Source organism: Lethenteron reissneri, chromosome 33 (genome assembly GCF_015708825.2).
Source record: "Lethenteron reissneri isolate LAM-NWPU_2019-01 chromosome 33, ASM1570882v1, whole genome shotgun sequence".
Lineage (NCBI taxonomy): Eukaryota > Metazoa > Chordata > Hyperoartia > Petromyzontiformes > Petromyzontidae > Lethenteron > Lethenteron reissneri.
Window position 1 is genome coordinate 9689236 of NC_083811.1, and position 25041 is coordinate 9714276.

General features: G+C 42.0%; 1 protein-coding gene across 2 annotated transcripts in view; it reads left to right on the forward strand.

Annotated features, from left to right (window-relative positions):
* Positions 1 to 25041, forward strand: part of LOC133350328 (oxysterol-binding protein-related protein 8-like) — a 99585-nt gene that overhangs the window by 21420 nt on the left and 53124 nt on the right. For both annotated transcript variants that reach the window (XM_061564562.1, XM_061564565.1), the window contains one exon: positions 1710 to 1814. In XM_061564562.1, coding sequence (XP_061420546.1) covers positions 1710 to 1814 — 105 coding nt within the window. The remainder of the gene's footprint in view (positions 1 to 1709; positions 1815 to 25041) is intronic.

Genomic DNA, 25041 nt, shown 5'->3' on the forward strand with positions numbered 1-25041 from the left:
TTAGGGTAGTCCTGTAGATTAATAAAATCGCACGAGAAAGCCCTCCAATATAGTAGTTTTGTCAAATGGCTGTAGATGATTGTTATTATATTGTACCTGGTGATTGTTGTATAATCTGATTAATCATTTATACACAGCAAGACATGTTGTAGTGTAAGCAATTAAACATGAATAAGAAGTATATAAATAACATGATTTTGGAATTGCTTCTTCAAAATAATAGAAAATAGGCGGTTTGCCATTTTTTTATGTCTTTAGTGTCCCATTGTGGTATTGTTTTACATTTTAAATTTGAAATGTCTATATACTATTTACTTAAAAAAATATCTTAAAATAAAATAATCGCAGCAAATGTGGGCTTGAAATGGTATTTCACACACAAAGATGGCGATTGAAAATTCTGTAGAGATTCTGCTTATCTTATACATGTCATGAGTTATAAAAAAAACATTTTGTGAATAGATAGGTTTTGTATGCTTTGCTTAAGGTCAAAATAATTATTTAAGTTTCCCATCTGCTTGTTTAAGCAAATGGAACTTGCAGGCTGCTTTTTAGAGGTTCATTTGCTGTCGTTATTTTATGAACGCATTGAGCTGTTTTTAACATGGCAAGTGGAGGCATTTGATGAAATGCACACTAAATATGCATGCACTCCAATTTTTATTTTTTTTGGGAATCTTAAGAGCACTACTGTATGTGCAATTTGAATATTTTAAATCCCTCTCAAGAGCTGTGGTGTGCCCGATGAACCGGGTGACCTGAGTTCAATTCCTGGCCATGGCTAACATCGATGGTGAGTGATATCTGAACCGGCCTTGAGCACCTATCTACCAACTCGCATTGGCCAGCGTGGGGAAGGAACCTCAAACGACCCCCATGGCTGACACGGTGTTGGGGGAGGCCTTTATTCCACAGTGGATTGTCAACGGATTTAACGAATTGTTAAATATAAATGCAGATCATATGTAATTGTTAAAGTAGTGTTTTTGATGTCTTCATTTAATTTACTTTCATTGATTAGAATAATCATTTTGTTGGGCATCCCACTTTGATTTTGGACATTGTGCTGGTATTTTTAACATCTCCTTGTGCGACATATTCAGTTTTTGTGTTGGCTGCCATTATGCACAAAATGTGAATATGCTTTTGTCTGTACAGACAGGACTGTGTTCCCATTCTGGATGAACACCTTTGCCAAAACACAAATGTAGCTGCAGCCATTTGTACACCCCAGTAGTGATCTTTACATCAAAGAATACACATTCATTTGAGTAGGGAATAATCTGCATTTACTTGATGAAGGTGAACAGCTGCATCAAATCGTTTGGACTATAATAATTCATTTTCCTGAATGTAAACCCGGCTAGTGTCGAGCGTTGAGATATGTTGCCAAATGTATGGGTGTTCATCTTGTGCCATTCGTGTGTCACCTTCCAATAACCTTGCCACCTACTTGTAAAAATATTGAGCACAATTATTTCTCAACCTAACCCTGATAACATTTATTTCTTATCCCTCGGGTCAATCAGTTTTTTTTCCATCCGTCTTTTTTGTTTTCTTCCTGTTTCAGTCTTATGAGTTATTGCCCTGTGCACGTACAATCCCGACCGTAATGCAGCATGCCCATTTCTGTTGGAGTATGAGCTGTTTGTTTTTATTTGTGCTTTTTTTGTGTGCGTGCTCGCGTGCGTGTCCGTTGTGCGCTGCAGTCCTACAACCCCTGGACAGTGAGGACACGTTGGCAGGGAAACAGAGATTGAGCCTTCGCCCGGGAAAAGAAAACATGGCAACTCCCATCCCCAGCCCGGCACACGGTTGGTTTTATTGGCCCGGACAGACAGCTGATGCTGGCTGTTAGTGCTGCCGCTCTTATTTCTGCAGCATGGGCAACGAGTAGGGGCACTTAACAGCACTCCAAGTGAACGGCCACAGACTGAGCTGACGCAAGGAGTAGAAAGTCACATGACAGGGTTTTCTGCTTGCGTGTTAAAAATACTTTTTGCGAAACGCTGCATGGCATAAACAAAAAATATAATGATAACAATGGGAGCAAACTGCTTTTACTGCACGTGTTGGCAGCTTACGTAAAAAAACACTAATATAACATGAGATTTAAATTGCATATCGGGAGATACGCATTTGTTATTGTTGGTTACTGGCAGGAAACTAAGTTATGTGAGTAAAATTCAAACTGCTTCATGCAACATAATTTTTATGAAAACACATACTTGGGCATTTATCCCGTGCCCTCTATATATTTTATTATTGCTCAACTGTTCATATGTGCGTTTCTGCAAGCTTCAAGGTAGGTTTAATTATTGAAGGTAAGTGCCCCCAGCAAACGCAAAACTTTAACTGCTGACAAAAATCTGCATGGTTTTATGTGGGTGTACTGTGTTCTGTGGTGTTTGGATGTCGTGTTGTGTCTGTGATGTCCTTGTACATTTCCGTATGTTAAAACTGCGATATTTAAGTATCCAGCACTGCAAGCAGCAGACCTCTGGAAGGTGTGTGATCAACCCAGCAGTGGGATGTGACAATTTTTTTTTATCTTGGACAAGACCCCTGTAGTCCTTTGAGATTAGCCCAGCAGTTGCTATTTTTGTACCGATCAAAAGGTTTAGCTTTCTGGGGGAATTTAATATCCATCTGCTAGAGATATGTTCTATTGCCTGCTTGTTATTAAGAACATCTTTGGAGTTCTGACGCTCACTGTTAAAGAATGGCGCAGACTTGACTGAAACGTAACGCCTATAGATGACCTTTCTCCAAAATAATAATAAAATGATTCAATCTCCCATAAAGAAAAAAGTGAGTGGGTTTCTTAACATTCCACTAGTAATTGGTTCATTAGGCATCTTCCCAATTAGAAGCACATCCAGCTCTGGTGGCTTCTTGGAGTGGTCTGTGTCAATTGGAGCCCCTCCTCCTCCTTGTGTTGCAAAGTCTGGATGCCATGGTGTGTGGAGTGCAAGCTCTGTGCTGATCGAACACTTCTCGTAGTACTTTATCTAAATGTGGAATCCACATTTATGCTGTACCGCCTTTTGCTGGCAAGCCAGGGTATGAGACCTCAATGCTCACGGGAAAGGAATTTTGAAGACATTTTTACGAAATTTGCTGGATTACAGGCGTCTGCCACCTTTGACCAGTTATATATGATATCAATCATATACTACGAATATTGCATTATATACATTTTCGAAGTATACAACCACTTATATTGGCGTAATAAATGTCCACAAAGTTCAGGAAAACTGCTGATGAAGGTACAGTAAACCCTTAATATTTACAGGTTTTATAATCGCGTTTTTTGCGTATTCGCGATTAATTTACTGTTGTGCTATTTGATATTCGCGGGTATGTATTTTAAATATTGGCGGCTGGAGCATGCGCTACCATTTGACAAGAAGTGTTATTTTGTAGTGAGGCAAGAGAGTGGTGTAGATTTAGACCACAAAATATTTCCCACGCAACGCTCTCCCCCCCAGTCTGCCTTTATCTGCCGCACTGTTTACACACGGGCACTTTCCTTTACAATGTTTTGGAATTACTAAGTGTGCAATATTCACTTATTTATTGATTGCTATTTGCACTTTTACATATTTGTGTGTGAATCGTTATTAAAGGTAAGTTAAATAACTATACATTACTTGTGTAATTGTGCATCATGTGACGGCTTCATAAAATATACATTTAATTAAAAAGACAAACATTTAAAGATTGTATTGAATTTATTTAATCAAAAATTTGTCTATAGCACATTTGGAGTAAATTGACGATCATCTCCCAAAAGTTTTCCTTGAGATGAATTTTGTTGAATCAGCATTTTGATATTCTTAGGTTTTTTCGGTAAAGTCACGTAGGTAAAAAAAAGTAAAATTAATAAAAGTAAAATAAAAAAAAATTAAAATCACGACGTTTCGGAGGCAACACAAGCTTCCGTCTTCAGCTTGTGTTGCCTCTGAAACGTCGTGATTTTTATTTTATTTTTATTTTACTTATAGTAATAAAAAAAAAACATTTTACCTACGTGACTTTACCGAAAAAACCTAAGAATATGAATCCTTGCAGTGACGAAAGCTTCAAATCTAGAATCAGCATTTTGATGTTGGTTGGAGTTTTGCATCTTGACAAATCAACATAAAGTTTTCCATCGGGGAACAAAACCAGAATTGTTGAGATAAAGTCCAACATACTCAAAAGTTTGTCCTCGTGACTTATTGCCAGTGATAGCAAATGCAGGAATGATTGGAAACGGTCTTCGCCCCAAAATTAATGGTAAATTCACATCAGACGGTGCCAGATCAATTCACGAATCACCGGACGTGTGCTATTGCATAATCCTTTTTTGGGGTTGAGATTTGGAATCGGCATTACAATGGTTCCTTTTTTCAAAACCAATTTATGAGGTGGCATTCCAGATGATGGTGTTCGCGTGTGCAGATATTCTACTGGATAATTTGTGACATCACTCGGATCCACGTAGCCTCCCCAGCGTTACACAGTGTACAGTATCAGGCGTTAGGCACAGATCACCTAAACTATATGAATAAAATATGTACGAATTAATATATACATTCAGTTTATATGTTTATGATGAAACATAATATGTTTATCCCCCCTGATCCAATTTTCCTCGTAATATTTTAAAGATGAATATTCGCGGGACGTATCCCCTGCGAATATTAAGGATTTACTGTGCTGCATTTGCACTTTGGTGAGGTGGTCAGTGTTTATATATCTGCAGTGTAGTGAAATACGCGGTGCGCACAGTTAACCGAGAGCAACTGAGGGCAAACAGGTGCGCGTGAGGTTTGCACGGGCAAAAACCGCCAGTTGTAAGGGGCGAAACAGGTGCAAACGTGGTCGACCGGTTGTGCACGCTGACACCGGAGGTGTTGTCAGGGAGACGGGAGATAAGGGTTGATTGATGGGCCGACAAGCGCCAGCCTAAAGAGACGCACGAGAGGTCTTGGATAATTAGCAGAGGAATATAAAGTCGTGTGCGTGAGCGGAGCGGGGAGTTGTTGCCGGGGACCAAGTGTGAAGACATCTCGCCGCTGCCGCTACAGCCGTCAACGCAACCTCAACCTTCATGCTGTCGCCGGGCGGGTGATGGCTGATCCCCCTGCCCGGGACAGATGGGTGAGCGGGTCTGAGGGAGCGTAGGTGAGGGCAGCGGTGGAAGTGTAGAAGCTGCTGTGTGCGAAGACGCTGTGTGCGAAGACGCTGTGTGCGGAGTCGATGAGAGCTGCTGAGTGCAAGGGAGGTGAAAGGTAGATAAGAGTGGGGAGAGGTTAAACATAAGTGACCGTGACCGTATAGCTCGTTATAGGAGTGCCTACAACTAGTGCAATAATCTATATATATCAAAGTAAAAAATTGTCTGTGGGTTTGTGGTGGGGTTTGTGTGTGGGTTTGTTTGTGTTTGTGCGTTTGCGAAGGATTTGGCTCTCCAACGGTGGGGTTTACGTTAAATAAAAATAGCCAGGTACCACGCCGTAAGCCCCAGCCGTGAGCAAGCACTATTCCTTTTTCACATCCGTCAACTTGTAATTAGTTTATTTAGCGATTTAGTGCGATTTGTGTGTGCTTTCTTTTTATTTATGTATGACGCATGCACGACTGTACCAACTCACGCGCCTTTGGTGGAAGGGATGGCCCATGCCAAGCTGCACGGCTTCGGTGGGACTGAGGGGGACATTTTATTTCGTGTTAAAATGCTATTCAAATATACTAAATGCTCAGGTAAATTCTTCACTGTGTGATGTCCCCCCCACCCCGATATGTGCAGTTACTACTATACAGTTGGTAGATGCTACCACTATAGGCCGTAGATATTACTGCAGAGCGGCCGGGGAGATCGTGGCTGGGGGGGTGGTCAGGGGTAGCAGCCCAGCCCCAAACTGCCAAGATGCCACCTCGGCTGGCTGGACAATCTAGGCGAGGCTGGAGGCTCTGCACGGGAGTAGGCCTCACCACGCCACTCTGTCAGGTGAGTACTTTGTGCTATAGAGTCGATAAATACTGCTATAGAGTCAGCATGTACTACTGTAATGATAGCAGGTACCACCACAGTAGGTATGCACTGCTGTAATCATAGCAGGTACTACCACAGTCAGTACGCACTGCTGTTACATTTTTAAGAGTAGTTTTTAAATATTTTTTGGCAACGCCGGGTATATCAGCTAGTAGGTGAATACAGTGTAAGCAGGTGACTTGTTACAACGTGTCGGTGTGAGTATTTTTTTAAGACACTACATATCTGTAAACTGTGCTGAATCTGTCGTGCTTTTCAACACCTGTCGCATTTCACAATTCTGCACATCGTTGCGAAAGGTTAAGTGCACTTGTCAGATTTGGTTAAAAGGTCATAGCATTTTGAATGCATTAGTTTACATGGTTGCCTCGCCAAATCGGTGACAAACCAGTCATGTGCTAGAAACACTTGAGCAACAATCCCATGAGTTAAATTGTGCTACGTATAAAAAATGTTATATATATGTGAATTAATAAATAATTACATTTAACAACTTATACATTTTTTATTCTTATTTTGTCCACTGGCTGTGGTCGTGTGACATGAGAAACTTAATGGAATTTTATTTGGAGTTCTTTGCAGGCCTGGCTTTAGCTCGTCTCGGACGGGGTGGGGGGGGGGGTAATACTATCGTGTGGGCCATCGTAACAGTGGTAGACAAGGGGACACGAGGCAGAGGTCGCAACCGGGTACCCGATACCCGTACCCTACCCGATACCCGGCTACCCGTACCCGGCCAGGTACGGGTACCCGTTTGCGACCCTGGTGCGGCCGGGTACGGGTACGGGTAGACCGTGACTCACTGGTGAGTAACTGTTTGTCACTCATTTCCCAACGTCTTGTCTCTTCTCACAATTCAAGTTCCTAGAATCAACCCACCCGCGCCTGCAACATGGCTTCATCCCAGACGTCGCAATCAGGTACCCGATATCCGTACCCTACCCGTACCCGGCCGGGTACGGGTAGGGTACGGGTACGGCCTGGTATGGGTACGGGTACCTGTTTGCGACCCTGGTGCGCCTGGGTACGGGTACAGGTAAGGAATCAAAACCCGTTTGCGACCTCTGACACAAGGTGGTGGAAGGGCCCACCCCAGCATCCACCTCGTGCCGGCCTTGTGCTGAGCCGTGGCGTTGGTCCCATATTTGTGCCGTCTGAAATGTTGCTATTACAGTCTTTCCAGTGGGAAAATAAGTTATCGGTGTTTGCGTATCAGTTAACAGGTCCATTACCGTGTACTGACAGCAGAAAACTATTTTGATAAGTATTTCTAATGAGGATTGTTAGAAGAACCCAAATAAATCGAAATTGTGTCCGTCAGCCTATGACCAAAGCATCCATTTTATTGAGGTTTCTAGGTTATATTCCATTTATATTTGAATATTTGAAACCAACGTTAGTTTGCAATTTTAAGTGGAAAAACTGCATACCTACTGAACATATAATAATATAATAATTTACAGCCAAATGTCAATCCATTGCTTGATCTAGGCCTTTGCACACTGAGGGTCATGGAGGAGGTTACTTGACCATACCTCACCACAGGGGCCATCCATTTAGTACGTTTGCATGGAGGGGGAGGGGGGGTTAACCCAAATGCGTACGCTTGCGTATGGGGGGGTCTGCTGACAATGTACGTACGCATAGGAAACAGGGGGGGGGGGGCGGGTGAAGCCTTGATAATAATTTGTCTACATTGGCCTTCAAATGAGCCACAGTTCAGTTTCTTCTGCTGTCAGACAAGTACTACCGGGAGAAGTGGGACTGTGGGAGAGGTGTCACTTGTATGCCACCGTGCCCCTGACTGCAGCTATCACGCAGCTCAGCTGTGAGTCTGACGTAGTCTGGCGGCCTGCCCCATGGATTAGACATCCTTCAATCTGGCCTCACTGCAGACTGCCCCTGCCTCAAGGTGCTCTGTTCGTGCTGCTGCTGTGCCCGGACTACAGTACTGACACTGTTCTGTCCATCGGTCTACTGTTACAGCAGATGTTCAGTCGACGCACTTTATATAGAGACTAGTTCACCGAATTTTAATTGTGTTTTAAGATAATAATATACGTTTTTTGAATAACCAGTCAGGATTGATAATACGGTCAAGTATAACTGTTTGTACAAAGCTGTGTGTAAAGCTTGGCCGATATTTAATCTGCGTGGATTAAATATCGGCCGTTCTATAGGATTCGAGTGGGGGGGGGGTGCGTCAAGCGTACGTACGAACGCAGGTGGGGGGGGGGGTGTAAAAAGTACACGTGCGTACAGGGAGGGGGGGAGGGGTCAAGTTTTGACAGATTTTTGCGTACCTACTGAATGGATGGCCCCTTATTCCGTGGAGGACCAGTTCAGATATCACTCTATTGATGTTAGATGTGGCCAGGAACATAACTTCGCGTCGTTTTTCGCACACGGGGCGAAGAACAGCGCTAGCTCTCCACCCAGATGAAATAATATTGATATTTTGAAGAACATTGTGACAAGCAGAGTCGGCTGCGTAAATAAGCCTGCGTACAGAAACACTCACGGACACACGCGCACCATACGTAGAAAGTACGAGGAGTGCAAGGATTCTCCCTCCTCGCGAATTGGGGAATTGTGATTCTGCATTATCATTCAATCCGAAAGTCAAGTGGAAAGTTCACATGCTTCGATTACATAGAGAACGTAGACGAATAATTTATTGATTAATCCATTGTTACCCCCATACAAAACTGTTACCAACGTGCTCCCATGGCGAATTTTGGGTCATCGAACCACTGATAGCAGCATGTTTTTTTTTTATAAAATTCACGTTTGTTGACAATCTTTCCAAAAAACAATAATTGTTGGCGGGCATTGTTGTTGACAATGGTGTTACAGTAAGGCTCTTGGTTAGGAGTTTATGGTTAACGTGAGAACATGTGAAGTGGGTTCAGACGAATAGATGGTGTATTTATCTTGCAAGCAAAGCCGGTTTGAGCCTGGAGAGTGATTATATGGATGACCACCATAAGCTGTGCGACTACATGGTGGGAAACGAAGCCCACTTCAACAGCATTAATTGTCGTACGGTTAGGCTAAGCACAATGTTCAAATAGCCCCGATAACTCATGACATGGAGAGGCGATCATCCAGCAGTGGATTGACAAAAAGTGCTGTAGATGAATACTGCAGTCAGTCGTGTATTGCCTGCCCTTCGTGTTTATTTCGCTTGTGATGCAGAGTGGTATTCAGGACCACAAGGCAAAATGTTATAAATCAATGACAAGTTGAGTTGCTTTCACACTCGTGGTCAATCAGTAACTAGATTTCAATAAAATTTTATGCTTATTGACTGCATAGCACAAACATGATTGTGCCATATGCATGGTTAGGTAAAGCTCTTAATGTGATTAATCACTTTTCGATTTAAAGCTTTCGTGACTGCAGGCATTCATCTTCTTGGTTCTTTCGGTAAAGTCACATAGAAGGGAAATAATAAAAGAATAAAAATAAAACAATAAAATAAATCTCACGACGTTTCGGCCACAACGCAAGCAGCCGTCCTCAGGTGAAGAACAGGTCTGTCGGAAAGGACAGCGTAATTATTTATTGATGAAATAGTATTATTTTGCTGACCCAGCCCACTTGAGTTTGATTCCTGGCCATGGCTATAACATAAATGAAGATCTGGGGCCCCTTTCACCAGCGTCCCCTTACCAGTATGGTGCTGTATGATTTACATACATGTGGGAGGCATTTGTCCAGCGGTGGATTTACTTGTAGAGATGAAAATTATTATTTATTTAACAAGAGGAAATTCGTTGTTTTGTGGTTCCATTTTCACTGACTTCCCAAGGCCACAACTCATTACTTTGTTTAGAATGAATTTCCTGCCGGGTCAGCTTTGAGTTTAGAATAAACACTGCACTCGTAATTTTCTTAAAATACTCTATCACTTCAGAGTCCTTTTCTGTTCTCGTCTAGAGAAAACCAGCTTGTTGGCTTTGCTCCGGTTGGTATCACATTGAGAACATATCCCAATGAGCTATTTTAAGTCATCGTTCATGGCCCCATAAATGTAAAACCAATGTTTATTTCTGTTACCCGCACACTTGGTTAAAACAGAATATTGTATGGCCGTAAATGTGTTTATATATGAATAACACACTATATTATCCTGCTAAACACAGCCATTAGCTTTCATACAGTCACTGGATGGTCAAGTATCTCAAGAGCCGAACAAGCATTTCAATTGAGTATGTATCCTAGCTACGGTATAACCCCCCCTGTAGACCCGAACTTGGCGTGGTCTTTTTTGGCAGCTTCTATTACACTGATTGATTCGCACAGACTTCGTGGGGGCAGTGGTAGAGACACCCTTGTCTGTACTGCTATGCTCTGCATGATTGAATACCCCTAGCATAGATTTAAACGAAAAGCTTGTGGCATTTTGGAGATTAAGGCAATAGCACTTAGTGTGCCGGCAAAACAGAGGGATTGTCGGGATTGATGGCATTTAAGTGATGCCACGATAGAGAACGTAGAATAACCCGCATGTATGCTGGCCAGGGCTGATTCCGCTTATTCATAGCGTCGTCATGTGATGTGTGCTGCTTGGGACTTTTGGACTTGATACTCTGATCAAGTGTTCATTAAGTTGCTCGCCGTGTTGAAATTTGAAATGTGCTGAGCGCAACTGCACTCGTGTTCCAGTCGCAATGCATAGCCTCTCTTGCTTGCCATATTCTTCATACAGTGGGGATGAGCGTTTAATGCATTAATTGATACGGAAGCCTTTTTCTCGAAGTAGCGATTGATTTTTTTATATCATCGTAGACAGTTGCTTGGTTCATGGAAATTACCTGCAAACAGTTTAGCTCAATGTGATATTCCATTTTTAGCAGAGTGTGTGCATATATTGTTTTTGGCTCGCATTACATAGTTCTTTGCAGGGCAGTGTATATAGCTGTATTATGCGCTTTTTCAAAGCATCCAAGTCGGGTGATGACATGTGTAGCTAAAAATCTCAGCAAGTGGAAGTCACCCAAAGTGCACTGTGCAGCAAAAATAAATGGCTCAATTAAATGTCAGGAAAATGTCAGCTGCCATTCTTAGTCATGTCTTGTGGAGGGACACTTTTGTTATTTTTTACAGTGTTGTGTTGCATTGAAACACCAGCCATCCACCCATTTCACCTTCATGTCGCAGTGCATCTCCAAGTTCACCTCAATTCGCTATGTTTCCATTACTTCAACGAGAAGCAGTAAATCATATGCTGAAGATTTAGGTAAACTTTGTTTTCTACATTTATTCGCTCACTTTTTAATTGCACAAAGTAAATGCACCTGATTCTAAGTCGAGTTCATTGATAATTGCAGGTAATTAAATAAAATGTGCCATTTCGGCTATAACGAGAACACACATTGACCCACATTTTCAAGTTACATCACACGGTCTTTCACATTCATTATGCAGCTAACTGTGCATCTAGAATTTCTAGCAGAAATGTTCATCAGAATCAGAAGAATCCGAATCTATATTTATCCTGGGGAAATCTGATGAGCTATGAAGCTCTTTATCACAGATGTCAAGTAGGGGCACGGGGTCAGAAAGTTACAACAACAAACAACACAAAAAGCGATCGGAGTGCAACGTATAGGAAAGGAAAACGAATAACTAAAAACTAATATATAAAATAGATAAAGTATATAAGTTCAAATTTCATAAGTACATCAATTCCCAGGCTTGGGCAGGGCAGCAACACAACAACAAGAACACTCCCAGACCACACTCACGTCAACACACGGTCCCGTCATGAAATTGCGCATTCAAATTGAACTATCGATACATGGGAAATGATGAAAGTTACAAATCACATTTGCAAATGCAGTTTTATCGTGAACATAAGGCAGATCTGAAACATTGTAGGACCAATACCTCAGCCGTGGCTGAACATTGTTTTACCGCTGTGGGAACATAGATTTTGCCAAGACGAGGGTACTCTGCAAGCCCACTGGCTATCGGCAAAGATCCGTTCATGAAGCTATTCAGATATATAAACACAGACACAATTTCAACCGAGAAGATGGGTACAAACTGAGCAATCATTGGAAGGACGTTATTAACCAGTTTTGGTCATAACTGGCTGTGATGTTCCCTCCCTACCTACTTATGTTAGCAGTTATTTTCGACTCTGAGTTACATTCGCTAACACAGCCACCGTTAGCTGTATTAGTAAATGGCGGCTTGCCATCCTTTTCCACCTCTGTGGCGATGGCTCTTTCCGAGCTCTCTCCGATTGTACATTTACAAGCAAATTTCTTACATTGACGTGCTAATCTCTCACAATACAATAGCCACCCCCACAGCTTCGTTTGTCAAGATTTTTCCGATCTTACATTTACATGCAAATTTCATCTCTAGCTCCGCCCACTGACCCTTGGGCTACACGCATCTCAAACCTTTAACTCCTTACCTTAGCAGCGCTCCCACCATATATTCCCAACAGCTCTCCCGCTATATTGTTCACCTGATGACGATAGCTCGTGTTGTGATCGAAATGTCGTGATATTGTTATTATTTTTATTATTTGTTCTGTCTACGTGGCTTTACCGAAAGACCCAAGAAAGCTTTAAGTCAGAATTTAGTCTGAGTGTTTCATCAGTAACTGATCTGTAAGTGTCACTGTTGTCAAAGTTGTAGAATGATACCTTAAATAATTAGCAGATGCATTTGAATGGGAAACCAATGTTTGTTTTTGTATAAATACCTTCTTTTTTGTTTGATTTTCTTTGAGATGTGATCACTATGGGGTTGGAATATAACGTTTTAATCAATCAGTAAACACAAGTATTGATTTGAAGCTTTCGTGACTGCAGGAATCCATACTCTTTGGTTCTTTCGGTAAAGTCACTTAGGTAGAAAAATAATAGATCACGACGTTTCGATCGCAACACAAGCAATCGTCATCAGGTGGGACAACCACAGCGAAAACTGCTGTAGTAGCTACTACAGCAGTTTTTTCTTGCTGTGGTTGTCCCACCTGATGACAATTGCTTGTGTTGCGATCGAAACGTCGTGATCTATTATTTTTCTACCTACGTGACTTTACCAAAAGAACCAAAGAGTTTAAACACAAGTATTTGAAGCACTCCATTTGTTCAATGATGTTGTTTCTGATATCAGCAATAGTTGAATGGAATGAAACTTGATTTTTGTTTGAAGAAAATAGCATGATCTTCAGTTTTTTAGGATTTTAGAGCAATTTTAATGATGACATTGATTTTAAATTCAGTGGAAATTGTGTTGGAGATTGTTTGACTTGGTTTGGAGATTTACCCAGTGCTTATATAACAGGGTCATCAACAAATGTATTTGGTTCTGAGTGAATTGAGTTGAGTCCGAGATTGTTGAAATATATTGAGAACAGGATTGGACCCAGCATGAAACCTTATGGAACACCCTTTGTTATTTGAATATTTGTGGACGAGATGTTATCACTGTGCACTTTTTTTGAGAATGGTCTGAGAGGTAACTCTTAAACCATTTTATTGTATCGTCTGAACATTTTAATTGACCCAGTCTTGTGAGTAGAAGATTATCGTAGAATATCATCGTCAGTAGTTGACCCAGTATTGTGAGTAGAATATCATCGTCAACAGTGTCAAAGGCTTTTGACAAGTCAAGGAATAGTGCCCAGCAGTTTATACACTTGTGGGAATCGAACCGATGATTCCGTGTAAATTGGCTCAGTGGCGATCACTCAAGACTATGGCATTGCCTACCACCATTGTTCAGAAAAGCATACGTGGTAGCCATGTCACGTTGCTTGATTAATGCATTAATATTGATTGCTGTTCTTACGATTCATGCACGTTATATGTTAGATTTAGGCAAATTGAGCTCATAAAACTGTACGAATCGGAGTGGAAATAGCAAGGTAAAGATATTAATGAAAAGGTAAAAATGCGGTGAGCGCACAAGAGATGTTTTGAAACAATTGCCTGTTCTCAAAATATCTAATTTATCTTACATAATTTTGGAACTGAAAATTGTATCAATTCATCACATCTCTGGGTGGGATGGAATGTGGTGGTAGGCATGTCTAGTACATAGGTTGGCTGCATGTGATATTCCAAGCAGGTCATTAACAGAACTGTATTAATGACCATTGGATGTTGCTTCATCTCGATGATGAGCTGGCACAGTAGTACAGGACAAAGTCACTCACCTCGGAGGGAAAGACGAAATAAAAAGCCAACTGGCTCTCAATTTCTTTGAATCAGCAAGGTCATAATTCCTGTCTGCATGTTTTTGTGCAAATACATTGTGGGAGTTTGGCCTCTGCAAGGTGGAGCTCATATGGCTTTTTGAAGATCAGCACAACTTAGTGACGTGCCTTTATTTCCATCGGCGGGCACTTCGGAAACCTTGCACAACTCAAAAACACCACATTCTTCATTAGCTCAGCGTTACGACAGCACTATACAGGAGGCCGACGTTCAGGCAAAGGTACTTTACAGCAGTGAGAGAAGGGATATTGGCTTATACTGGGAGATTTTTAATGCACACTCTGGGGCCTTGAATAAACAAGGATATTTTTTTGTATAAATTGATGAACAGTTTCAAATGTTACTGTTCTTAGACATTAAGTATGATTAAACCCTTATGCAGTAAAAGTCGAATTTTTAAACAAGACACAAATGTGTAAAAAGCACACAGCCTTCATGCATGTGTAAAAAAAACTGAATTTCATAAAGAAGAGCATTGTCTTGATTGTTGCATTTCATTATGGGAAAAACAAGGGACTTTTCTAACATTCAATAGACACAAGATATAATGTTAGGTAAATCTATATATTTTATATTCATTTAGCCTCGCTGGATGAATATTTTTCAGTTTGAATACAGCATGTGTGTTCGATTATAGTTACATTTTTACTTGAAATCAGATGAACATCACGGACAGACTTATTGTAACTCTGGTCAACACTGTTGAAGTGAAGCGCCGCTGGTTTTAACAAGTCACCACGTCAAGCTTGTCGCAGATAGCAGATATAAAGAGCTAGTAAACTGGTAAGACTGGTTCGGTTGTTCACCTATCATATGCTAATATTCTTCAGAGAGACGCTGTCGGTCGTGGGAGTTGTTTGACCATAATTCGATCTGTAAGCATTCGATTAATTGATGATGAATATTTACTCAGTATTAAATTCAAAACGGTGGGCTTTCTCAACATTTCAAATATTTCTCAATACTGTGAAGTACAATCTCCAACTATAAGTCAAATCACCCAGCCGTTTCTCTTCCTCTTCTACCCTGAAGAAAGGCCATTGTCAGAAATATAAAAATTATACTTTGTACATGTTTCTGTTAAGATAGTTTTAATGACACACGTGGTGAGTTTAATTTTTTTTGTGTCCACACACATCTGCAAATACATTCCCTTAAATGTGTTTTTGTTTTATTTGCACAGAGCGCTCCTTTGTCTTGCCACCCCCCCAGCTCTTCCCAGAAATTTAGCCTCTGCTTTTCACTCCTTTTCATTTGAAGGAAATCAAAACTTACCACGCATCCTCAGCTTGTGAACTCATTGTTTTTCCCAGTTTTTCACGTAATTTTTGTCGTTGTGAAAGGCAAAAAAAACATTTTTACATCATAAAATATTCCTGTAAGGAGAGCATCGTTAAAAGAAACATTTTACTTTCATTCCTGAGATTTCTTTTTTACCGATTCACTATTCAAAGAGGGGAGAATGTGTTAATAAATGGAGTAGGTTTTAACAGGCCTCACTTTAATTCACAGTACAGTATAGACACAATTGCCCTAAACAAAGATTGATTCCTTAGGCTTTACAAACACGACAGTCTTATAGCCACATTCAGGCCTTGTTACACCAGTGTATTGCCTGGGAAAGGTGACAATGTGGTGCATCTAATGAGAGATTGTGCTGTAATACATAGAATATTGGCCGATGTTTGTTTCAAGAACTGTGTTTGGTGGTCAATGTAGGTGCACATTTTGGCGTTTTAAAGGTCAACTACAAATGATTGTTTTTTATTATCTCCTCTGAGATCAAACGAAGCTTGTGCTGGAGGCCCCACGGGGACAGACGTCTATGATGTCTGCTGACCAAACCCCATTTGGCGGAGCCAAGAGATTGAACCTGCATCCTCGGAATTCCTCTAGAAACAGCAAAAAGCCACTGCGAGTGGCCACGGGGAATGTTCGAACACTCAATTCGGAGGAGAGGCTGCCACTCCTCCGTCAGGATCTGGATCACTACCCACCTGGATCTCTGGTATTTAGGAGGTCCGGTGGACTGGTTCTGGCCCCTGTCACTGAGGGGTGGACAGTTTTCCACTCGGTGTCAGAAACTGCCAAACAACAGGGAGTGGTTCTTCTTCTGAACAAAATAATGAAGGGGGCGTGGGAGCATGGCGTTGAGGTGTGGGAAGCTGTACGTTCCAGGCTACTGTGGGCTCTCCTCCCCATCAATGGGATGCGAGGAATGGTGGTGGTGATGGGGTGGTGGTTTTACCCCCCCACCGATCATGAACATCAGTGGAGGGATGCTGGCAAGGCCAATGAGTCACATGCCTTCCATGACTTGTCATGGGTGCTAGCTAAAGTGGCCCCTCAGGATAAAGTGTTTTCCCATTGGGTTACTTCAGTGCCCGAGTGGGTCATGACGCAGGCACCCGGGCTGGAGTGATTGGAAGGCATGGGCCAGGTGAGCTCAATAACAACGGTAGGAGTCTATTGGACTTGTGTGCCGCCCATGGGCTTGTAATTACCAACACTCTGTTTTGGCATTGGTGCATCCACACAACATCATGTATGCACACTGGGTTAAAGCAAGAACATCTGCTGGAATACAAAGTGAAGGAACAGTGGATGCAGGCCAATGTCCTTGGCACCTGGACCTACCATGGAGCTGATCTGCCCACACGATCCATCCTGGGTTTAACCAGGCTGGATTGTGTGAGGAGCTCACAAATCCTTGAAAGATCTGGGCACAGTCTGACCGGTGAGCTCCTCTGGTAAGCAAGGCTGTGTTGACTAGGGCCATGTAGCCCGAATGCCCAGCCACCACATGCCTAATCGGCTTTTGTGTGGCTGGATAGAGGGGGCTGAACGGGCATGGCACAGGCTACGGAAGAGATGGACTGATGTGGTACAGGAGGATATTGAGCTGAGTGGACTTGCCTGTGACTAGTACCAGCAGTGTCAAGATCGGCCTCTCTGGAGGAGGCTCGTGAAGGACGCTACTGGGCAGTTGGGAGGCAATTGCCCTCCAATTACAACGAGCAGAGCTCCAGGTGGCTAATACGAAGCAAGTTGCCACAGTATTAGACACAGGTGATGCATCTGCCAGTCATTTCAGTCCATCAACCCATGGCACCTGGGTCTGTCCCCTGACCTGCCAGCGAGCCTCCGACAACTCACGTGGCCTCGAAGTGCACCTAGCCTATCACAAGCGCCGTGGTAATGTCACATCCACTTAGTTGTGAATGTCGATTGTTATGTATTTGGTGGTGAACGGTAGTATACTGGTTAGCGCAGTGCACTACGAACTCGGTGACATGACATTGGTTCCTGCTCACAACCAATAAAATTGGCAAATATTTGAACCAGTCCTGAACCTCCCCTAGGTCGACTCAGCCTTAAATGAGTACCTGATGTGGTATGTAAACATCCGCACTGTGGAGACAAAGACAGGGCGTGGTGCTGGCCACCAACCACCTTGTGTGCCATGTTTCAGCCTTCATAGGTGCTCGCGAACAGCATTTTCCTCAAGCCTGTTGAAGGCGATAGGGGGGATCTTTGTACTTGCGTGTATGTGGTCACACATGCATTACTGCCCGTTCTATGTTTTTTTTAATGTCGCTAATGTGGGCAGGGCAACAATTGTGATTCAATGGTATACACACAATTTGACACCAGAACCTTACATTTGTGGGCAATGGGAATATGAATGCAATATTATAATGGATCAATACGTTTTTTGCTACTGTAATTTAACATAAATGTATCTTTTGAATTGGTATTCAGTTAGCGGTAGAGCAGCTTAAGAAGGGGTAGGATGCAGAATGCAAATGGCAGTCTAACATTGTGCTTATGTGTTGCAGGCAATGCCATTTGTACTGGCAAATTTAACCAAATGCAAAAAATACCTGCCAGAGCACTGTGTGCCAAGAGCATTTGGATGGTTGCTGTGTCAGCAGCGAGGGAATATCCTCTGGTCAGCATTCATGGTGACATATGAAGCTGATAACTTGTTTGGCCACCAAATGTTCCACAGCTGTCGAAAATCACTTTGCCTTAACCAGAGCCTGTCAATGAATTATTTAATGCCCCAAGTTAAGCTGCATATAACAGCACTGAAATGCATGATTTAAAAATGTATCTTTGCGATTAAATATCGTGTCTTATTCTTGCTAATGATGTAAAATTATCAAACGTTCTACATTTTTTACATTGCGTGAAGATATTTTGAATCTAATTAAATCAGAAATTATTGAGCAGGCCTCATCATAGTTGCTCGTGATTGAAGGGGCAGCTTGCTTACTAGCGTAACCTGAAAGATAGGGCGGTTGTCTGCATGTGGTGATCCAGTGCACAATGGTGATGTATTGTTTCATTACACTCGGGTGATTCTGAGCTTTCTTAGACACCTGATGCTTCCCAAAAAATAGATACATACAAATGTGCTTTAACCGAGGATACAAATGTGTTATCATGCTCATGGAAATTGTCCTTGGTGAACTTTCCGGAGCGTCGCTGTTTGATGTAGATTTGCTCTTTTGAAATGTATAGTTTTAGCCTTCAAAAATTGAGCCTAATGATTCTATCCTAGCAGCACTTAGATGGCTATGAATCAATGCTGACGCATGGCAGTCTTAGATTGACAGCGGGCATGCTATTTATAGGAAGTTAGATGTGAGATATATGAAATGGATTTGTGCTATTATCTCCGTTAGGCCCAGCAGGGCGTACTGTGAAGAGGGAGGGGGAGGCCTCATCGTGACGGTAGAAGCGAGCCGAAGATAGCAGGTTTTCTGGGAGCTGAGTGGCAGGCACGGAGGGGGACACGCTTGTTTCCCCAGCTTGATGCCTAATGCTGCACATTGATGCTGCATTCTCAGGCCATTTTTCATCACGAATTCTAATCTGAAGACATTGCAAAAAAAACTCTTAATTGTGTGCTACAGTGTTCCAGGTCATGCCCTCTTGTGAAAAATGTCCTTCTCCAAACGGAACAGGGTCGTCTTGTCAAAAACTGTTTCGACCCCCACCCCCCAGAGCTCTTCAGCGTAACGATATAATTTAAAAGCCTTTTGGAACTACTTGTTAGTTAGCAATATAGTTGTTCGGTTGATGAGTGAGCCAGTTTTGAGTCGGTTGATAGTTTCAGGATTTACATTCAGAAACAACTCTCACAATTAAGGCTTGTGCTGAATTCCGAAAGACTCTGTAAATGTTTTTTTTCTACCGTCAAAGCAGAAAGGTGTGGTCATTTGCAAATTTTTACTTTAGATGGTAAACTGATCGAAAGGGTATTTTGTACAAGTACCTAGGCATCTGGTTAGATGAAAAAGCTAAATTTTAAAGAGCATATTGAAATATTGGAAAGAAATTGAAGTTGAAATTGGGTTCTTATTTTTAGAAACAAAACTTGCTTCTCTAAGTCAATTAAGAAGGATCTTGTGCACGGTACATATGTATCTGTATTGGATTATGGTAACATTATTTATATGCGAGCAGCCGCCAGTACCCTTAAGGTGCTGGACACAGTACACCATGGAGCACTTAGGTTCATTACTAATGCAAGTTTACTCACTCACCATTGCGAATTATATAACATGGTGAAGTGCTCTTCCCTTCACACCAGAAAGCTGCAACACTGGTACGTGTTTGTGTATAAGGCAGTACTTTGCCTACTCCCAACATATCTTTGTTCACAGCTCACACAAACATCACAACTCTACAGCCTTCGTTCTGAGTCAGTGCTCTCTTTAACAGTTCCAAGGACAACGACTAAAATGGGGAAATAATCATTTTCCTATCATGCTCCTTAGTCCTGGAATGAATTACAAAGATTGTAAGACCTGAGAAGAGGATATTATTGTCTCATTTCAAAGCTCTGATAGAATAAAATGTCATTGACCATTGTAATTGTTTTTAATATTTAGTATTGTACTCTTTCATATTGTGTCCGTATGTGTGTGGGTGTGGTGATTTATTTTTGCTGACGTCTTTCCAGGTCCACCTCGCAAAAGAGGTTTTTAACCTCAAGGGTTTTTTTTACCTGGTTAAATAAAGGTGAAATAAAAATTCCTACTCGTGTGATGATTGTCAAGGGATTTTCTCGAGTGTGATGTCCATAGTGGAGTTAAAGTCTCACTGTAAAATTCTATTCAAGAGCATTCGTTTGTCTGCCTGTCATGTGAAGAGTACCAACATTATATTTGTAGTCCAGTTCAGGTCTTCTTCGAAAAACAGAAACTATATTTAAATTGTTAACATAGCATTCAAATAAATGGATTAATAATTATACATTGTGCATCATTAAATTGAGACCACAAGAATTGAAACAGATGCTTTGGCATTAACGAAGCAAAGTTAAACATTTAGTCAGAGATCAGCCCGCAGCGCTTGTTTACTGTATTTATAAGTCAGGGAATCTTTTGGAACAGCAGTGTGAATAATTAAAAGGCGCAGTTCAAGTTGTGAATTCTAAACTGACCGGCTCAGAGGAAAATTCCAAGCAAATTGCAGCTCTGATCCGAGCGCTGAGCGATGCACAGCTTAGGTTTCTGAAATTTCAGCTCCGATGTGGCAGTGTGCCTTTTTTCTTTCCATGGAGAGATGCTGATCTCACAGGGATGATTGTGCTGCATTAGGCACTGCTGGCTCCACCAGGATGACTTTAATTACCTTACCGGAATTACTCAACTGTGTTCTGCCGTGCTTACCAAGAGATGGCTGTGATCCCTGTGTGAGTGCATGCGTGTACCCGCATGCATCATTCTCACGCTTGCGAAACGGCAACTACATATTTCCTGCCTGTTGTCCCGAGTACCCTCCATCATATCTCTCTTAGCATCCTGCCCATTTTTTTACACTGTCCTTCCGAACGTGCTATATTTGAGTTTATTTCTTCAACATTTAGTTTGAAATTGGCGACTGCTCTCTTAAATCGATTGTGAAAGCATGTGCGGCCTCATTGTGTTGTATTTTATTTTACCGACCCAACATGCGGCTGTAGCTACGTACTATTAGCGATCACCTGTCTTAAAATTCGTTAAGTGCCAAGGAGGACCCGATAAATCACCGTCTTTCTCGTGTGCCCTAAGTGGCATTTCCACTATCTTCCTCCCTGCCTTTTGTTTAATTATTTTTTCTCAGAATAGGATGGTGTATTGGCAGAATAACCAGCTTCCTCTATTGCAAGACTAGTGAAATGGAAAGCCCCTGCAAAAAATATTGATCGCATTATTATTAAATCACAGAACTTTGCAAGGAAGAGGGATGCCTCTGGCATGTTGTCTTGGCCTTCTTTAGTTTCCACACAGCATGACATGCTGTATATATTGATTTTAACTCAAGTGATTCTTAGGAGGCAGCAGACGTTTTGAACAGATAGTGGCACGCATACTGGAAGGGTGGGATCCAATCGCAAAGTCTTGCCTTGCAAACAAAGCAGCAAGTGGTACCTGAACGCCACTAAATAGGAAGCAGATTTTACCCAATGCACAGTCGTACCCAGTTTGTATACATGTCAAAAACTATGGATAGTAATGGTAGTTGCTTGCCCTATGAAGGGCACCATTGGAAAAGTGTAATTACAGTTTATTTTCAGATGGCAACATTGTCTTTACCTAAAGATGTTCACTTTCATAGAGGCTCTGCTGCTTATAATATTGTACAATATGAACATTTTATGTTTGTACTTTATTTCCAATTTGAGATCATACACATTGAATTACATGTAAAAAGAAAACCAGTAACATGAACACCTTAATAATTAGGTTATACTATAAAAGTATTGCCGTTATCACATCACTGTTTTTTGTTGCCATTCTTGGTGTTGCTTTAAAGTGTGCTGCTTTCCTGTAGCTTGCCTCCATTGGAACTCTCATGTAAACTAAACATTGTCTAATTGAACACTCGTGGGGTGGTTGGATGTTAAATAAGTAAATAGCTGTCAACGTGGTCACCAAGCGGTGAGTACTTTGGTTGCATTCGGGGTAAAGCGAGCAGAGCCAGACGTACTTTTACGGGATGGAATGGCAGATCCCAGCACTTGCACACCAGCTATCATCTTCATCAGCATCAGCCATGATCTGGCCACTGCTGGATACAGACCTCCCCCAAGCCATCTCTAACTCTCACAGTCCTGAGATGCATCAGTCCATATCGCTTTTTTGTGAAATTTACAAAATGAGTCACTGTAAAATAGTAATGGAAATTAACTATGGGAAATGTTTTGGAAGTACCAAGTTGAGAAGGCTGCAAAGTGGGGCTCGATAAATATGCGCGAAACAAGAGTCATATACAGCACCTCCTAATAGCACGTTTGGCTACTTATGGTGCGAAAGAAGTTCAACATATGAACCTTATGGCGGGACTACGGGGTCCCAAATAAACGGATGTCAAAATCGTAATTCATTTCTTTTTGGCAACTCCGTCCCACCGCGCACATAAACGCCACGACCCACCTGGTGCGGATCATTCTGTTGTCATGCCGTCCAAGAGCAGCGAGGATGAATGCGCAGAAGAAACAAAACTTTGAAACTTTGGTTAGCGCATCGTGTAGAGCTTGTCAAGAGGAATAGATTGCCGTATCGTTCGCCTTCAACAGACATAATGACGTCGCAACGCAGTTTATGCGAGTGCCTGGGGTCCCGCTATAAGGTTCATATATACATATAGCAAATTTGCTATAGAATGGAAGAGATCTGTTGATGGGACACAACCGGCATCCAGATCAGATTGAACAAAAGCTGAAAGATGCGCAAAGAAGTATGGGAGAGGTGCATGCTTGGAATGTTACACGGAGAGATGGAGAGAGGAACACATTTATTAGAGCATGCAGGTTTACATATGTCATTCTGACTGTTAGGAAAAGTTAGTGGACTTCGGCCCGGCATGTTGCACACTGTCCATAGCACATTTGAGAACAAGGTGCAAAGCCAGTCAATAACGGGATGTTTGTCTCTACATGATCGCCATGTGTGCAAGGGGGAAAAGGAAAGCACACCTATCAATGGATGCCACACATTAGGTTCATGAACTTACACCCATGTGTTCATGTTATAATGTGCAAGTGCTAATCATGTTAGTTTGTAGCATAGTGTAACATAAATGGACATAAACATGATTATTTTCAACTACTTTAGCCAATTTTATCCAAAAACTATAGATGATGGTATTTTAATGTTAGAAGCCATGTGGTAAGTTCTGTAGCATTTAGTGTCAAGCTTTTGCAATGATTATTTAAATGTGAGGTGTCGATCGATGGACAAACGAACATAATATGCCCTGATAATAGCAAATGGTAGCTTATCAGCTGCCTTAATGACAACTCTGTTGATGCAGCATAGTGTGCAGAAAAAGACACTTAGCATTTAGAGACCTTTCATACGAGAATACAGTATACAAATACATCATCTCAGTGTCTTTCAAGATATTTAAGGCAATAAATAGTAGAAATGTACCAGTAGTACAATAAAGAGCCTTTGATTTGTATCCCATGGGGCTCAGTATATGGTCCAAGTGCAAAGGAATGTGGCGTGAAAGATTTCAGAGTGACTGATCACACTGTGGCCTGGCCAGCGCAGACAATCATTAATGGGTGCTGAGTGTCGCCAGTGGGATGCCTTATGCCCGGTTAGTTGACTATTACCGACACTGCCGTTCTGAACGCTGCTTCGTTTTGGGTGATCTGGTGACCTGGTGGTGTGTCGGCAGCACCCGTACGAGGAGATTTCACAGTGTTCCCTGCAACTAGATGTGGTACTTTACAAACCAATGTAAAAATATGATTTGTAGACATCTTCAAGTCTATATTTAGTGTAATAGTTTGGAAATGTTCTGGCGGTGTCTGATAATACAATTCTTCGTGCAAAACTCAGTGAATGTTTCTGTTCTATAATAAAGTGAGGAACCCCATGGACAATCCACCAATTTAGGAAGTTCTGCACACCGTGTCAATCGTGGGGGGGGGGGTTGTTTGACCGTACTTCAACACTGCTTCGTAAAGCTTGGTGACGAGCGGTCACAGGACCGGTTCAGACATCGCTCGCCGATGACACAAGTCGTGGCCGGGATTAGAACCAGTGTCACGAGGTTTATTAGCGTCGTGAGATAACCCCTACACCACCGCTGCACCCCATTTTTGTATATAGATGACAGTTGTTCTGCATCCAGGTGAGAGCCCACATACCAAAGGTCTGTTTAGCAAATGAAACCTGGGGTAAAATACAGGCTATATAAACAAAAGCTAACAATTTTCCAAATGGTATTTTTTAAATTTAGTTTTCTCAATTGTATTGTAACAGTGAATATTGACATCACGCCATGAGGTGAATAAACTTCTGTTCAGCACACTCGTAGGCACCAGTGCGTCTTACCATATTCGGGAGCAGTCTCTGTTATTGCCTGGCTAGTGATTAGAGGTAACTTATGGCATCGTTTCAGTTGTCTTTTATCCATGTGTCGTGTTGACCATGGAGACACACACTTGAACTTGAAGGCAACACGTTTATTACAACTCCCCAACAGGGTAACTAACGAAATGTAAATTGGTTCTACTGCTAGGTGATAGCTACACGGTTAACTATGTGAGCAGCGGGTTAACTACACGAACGGGTCAGCCAGCATACACGCTGCCTGACCCACGATGCCGAGCGAAGACCGAAGAGACGTAGCACCCAGGGTTGATTCCACAGCCCCCCCCCCCCCACCGAGCGTGGGTTATTGCCCAGGTTAGAAACCAGAATTTTACCAGTACCTGACCATCTCATACATAAAGAT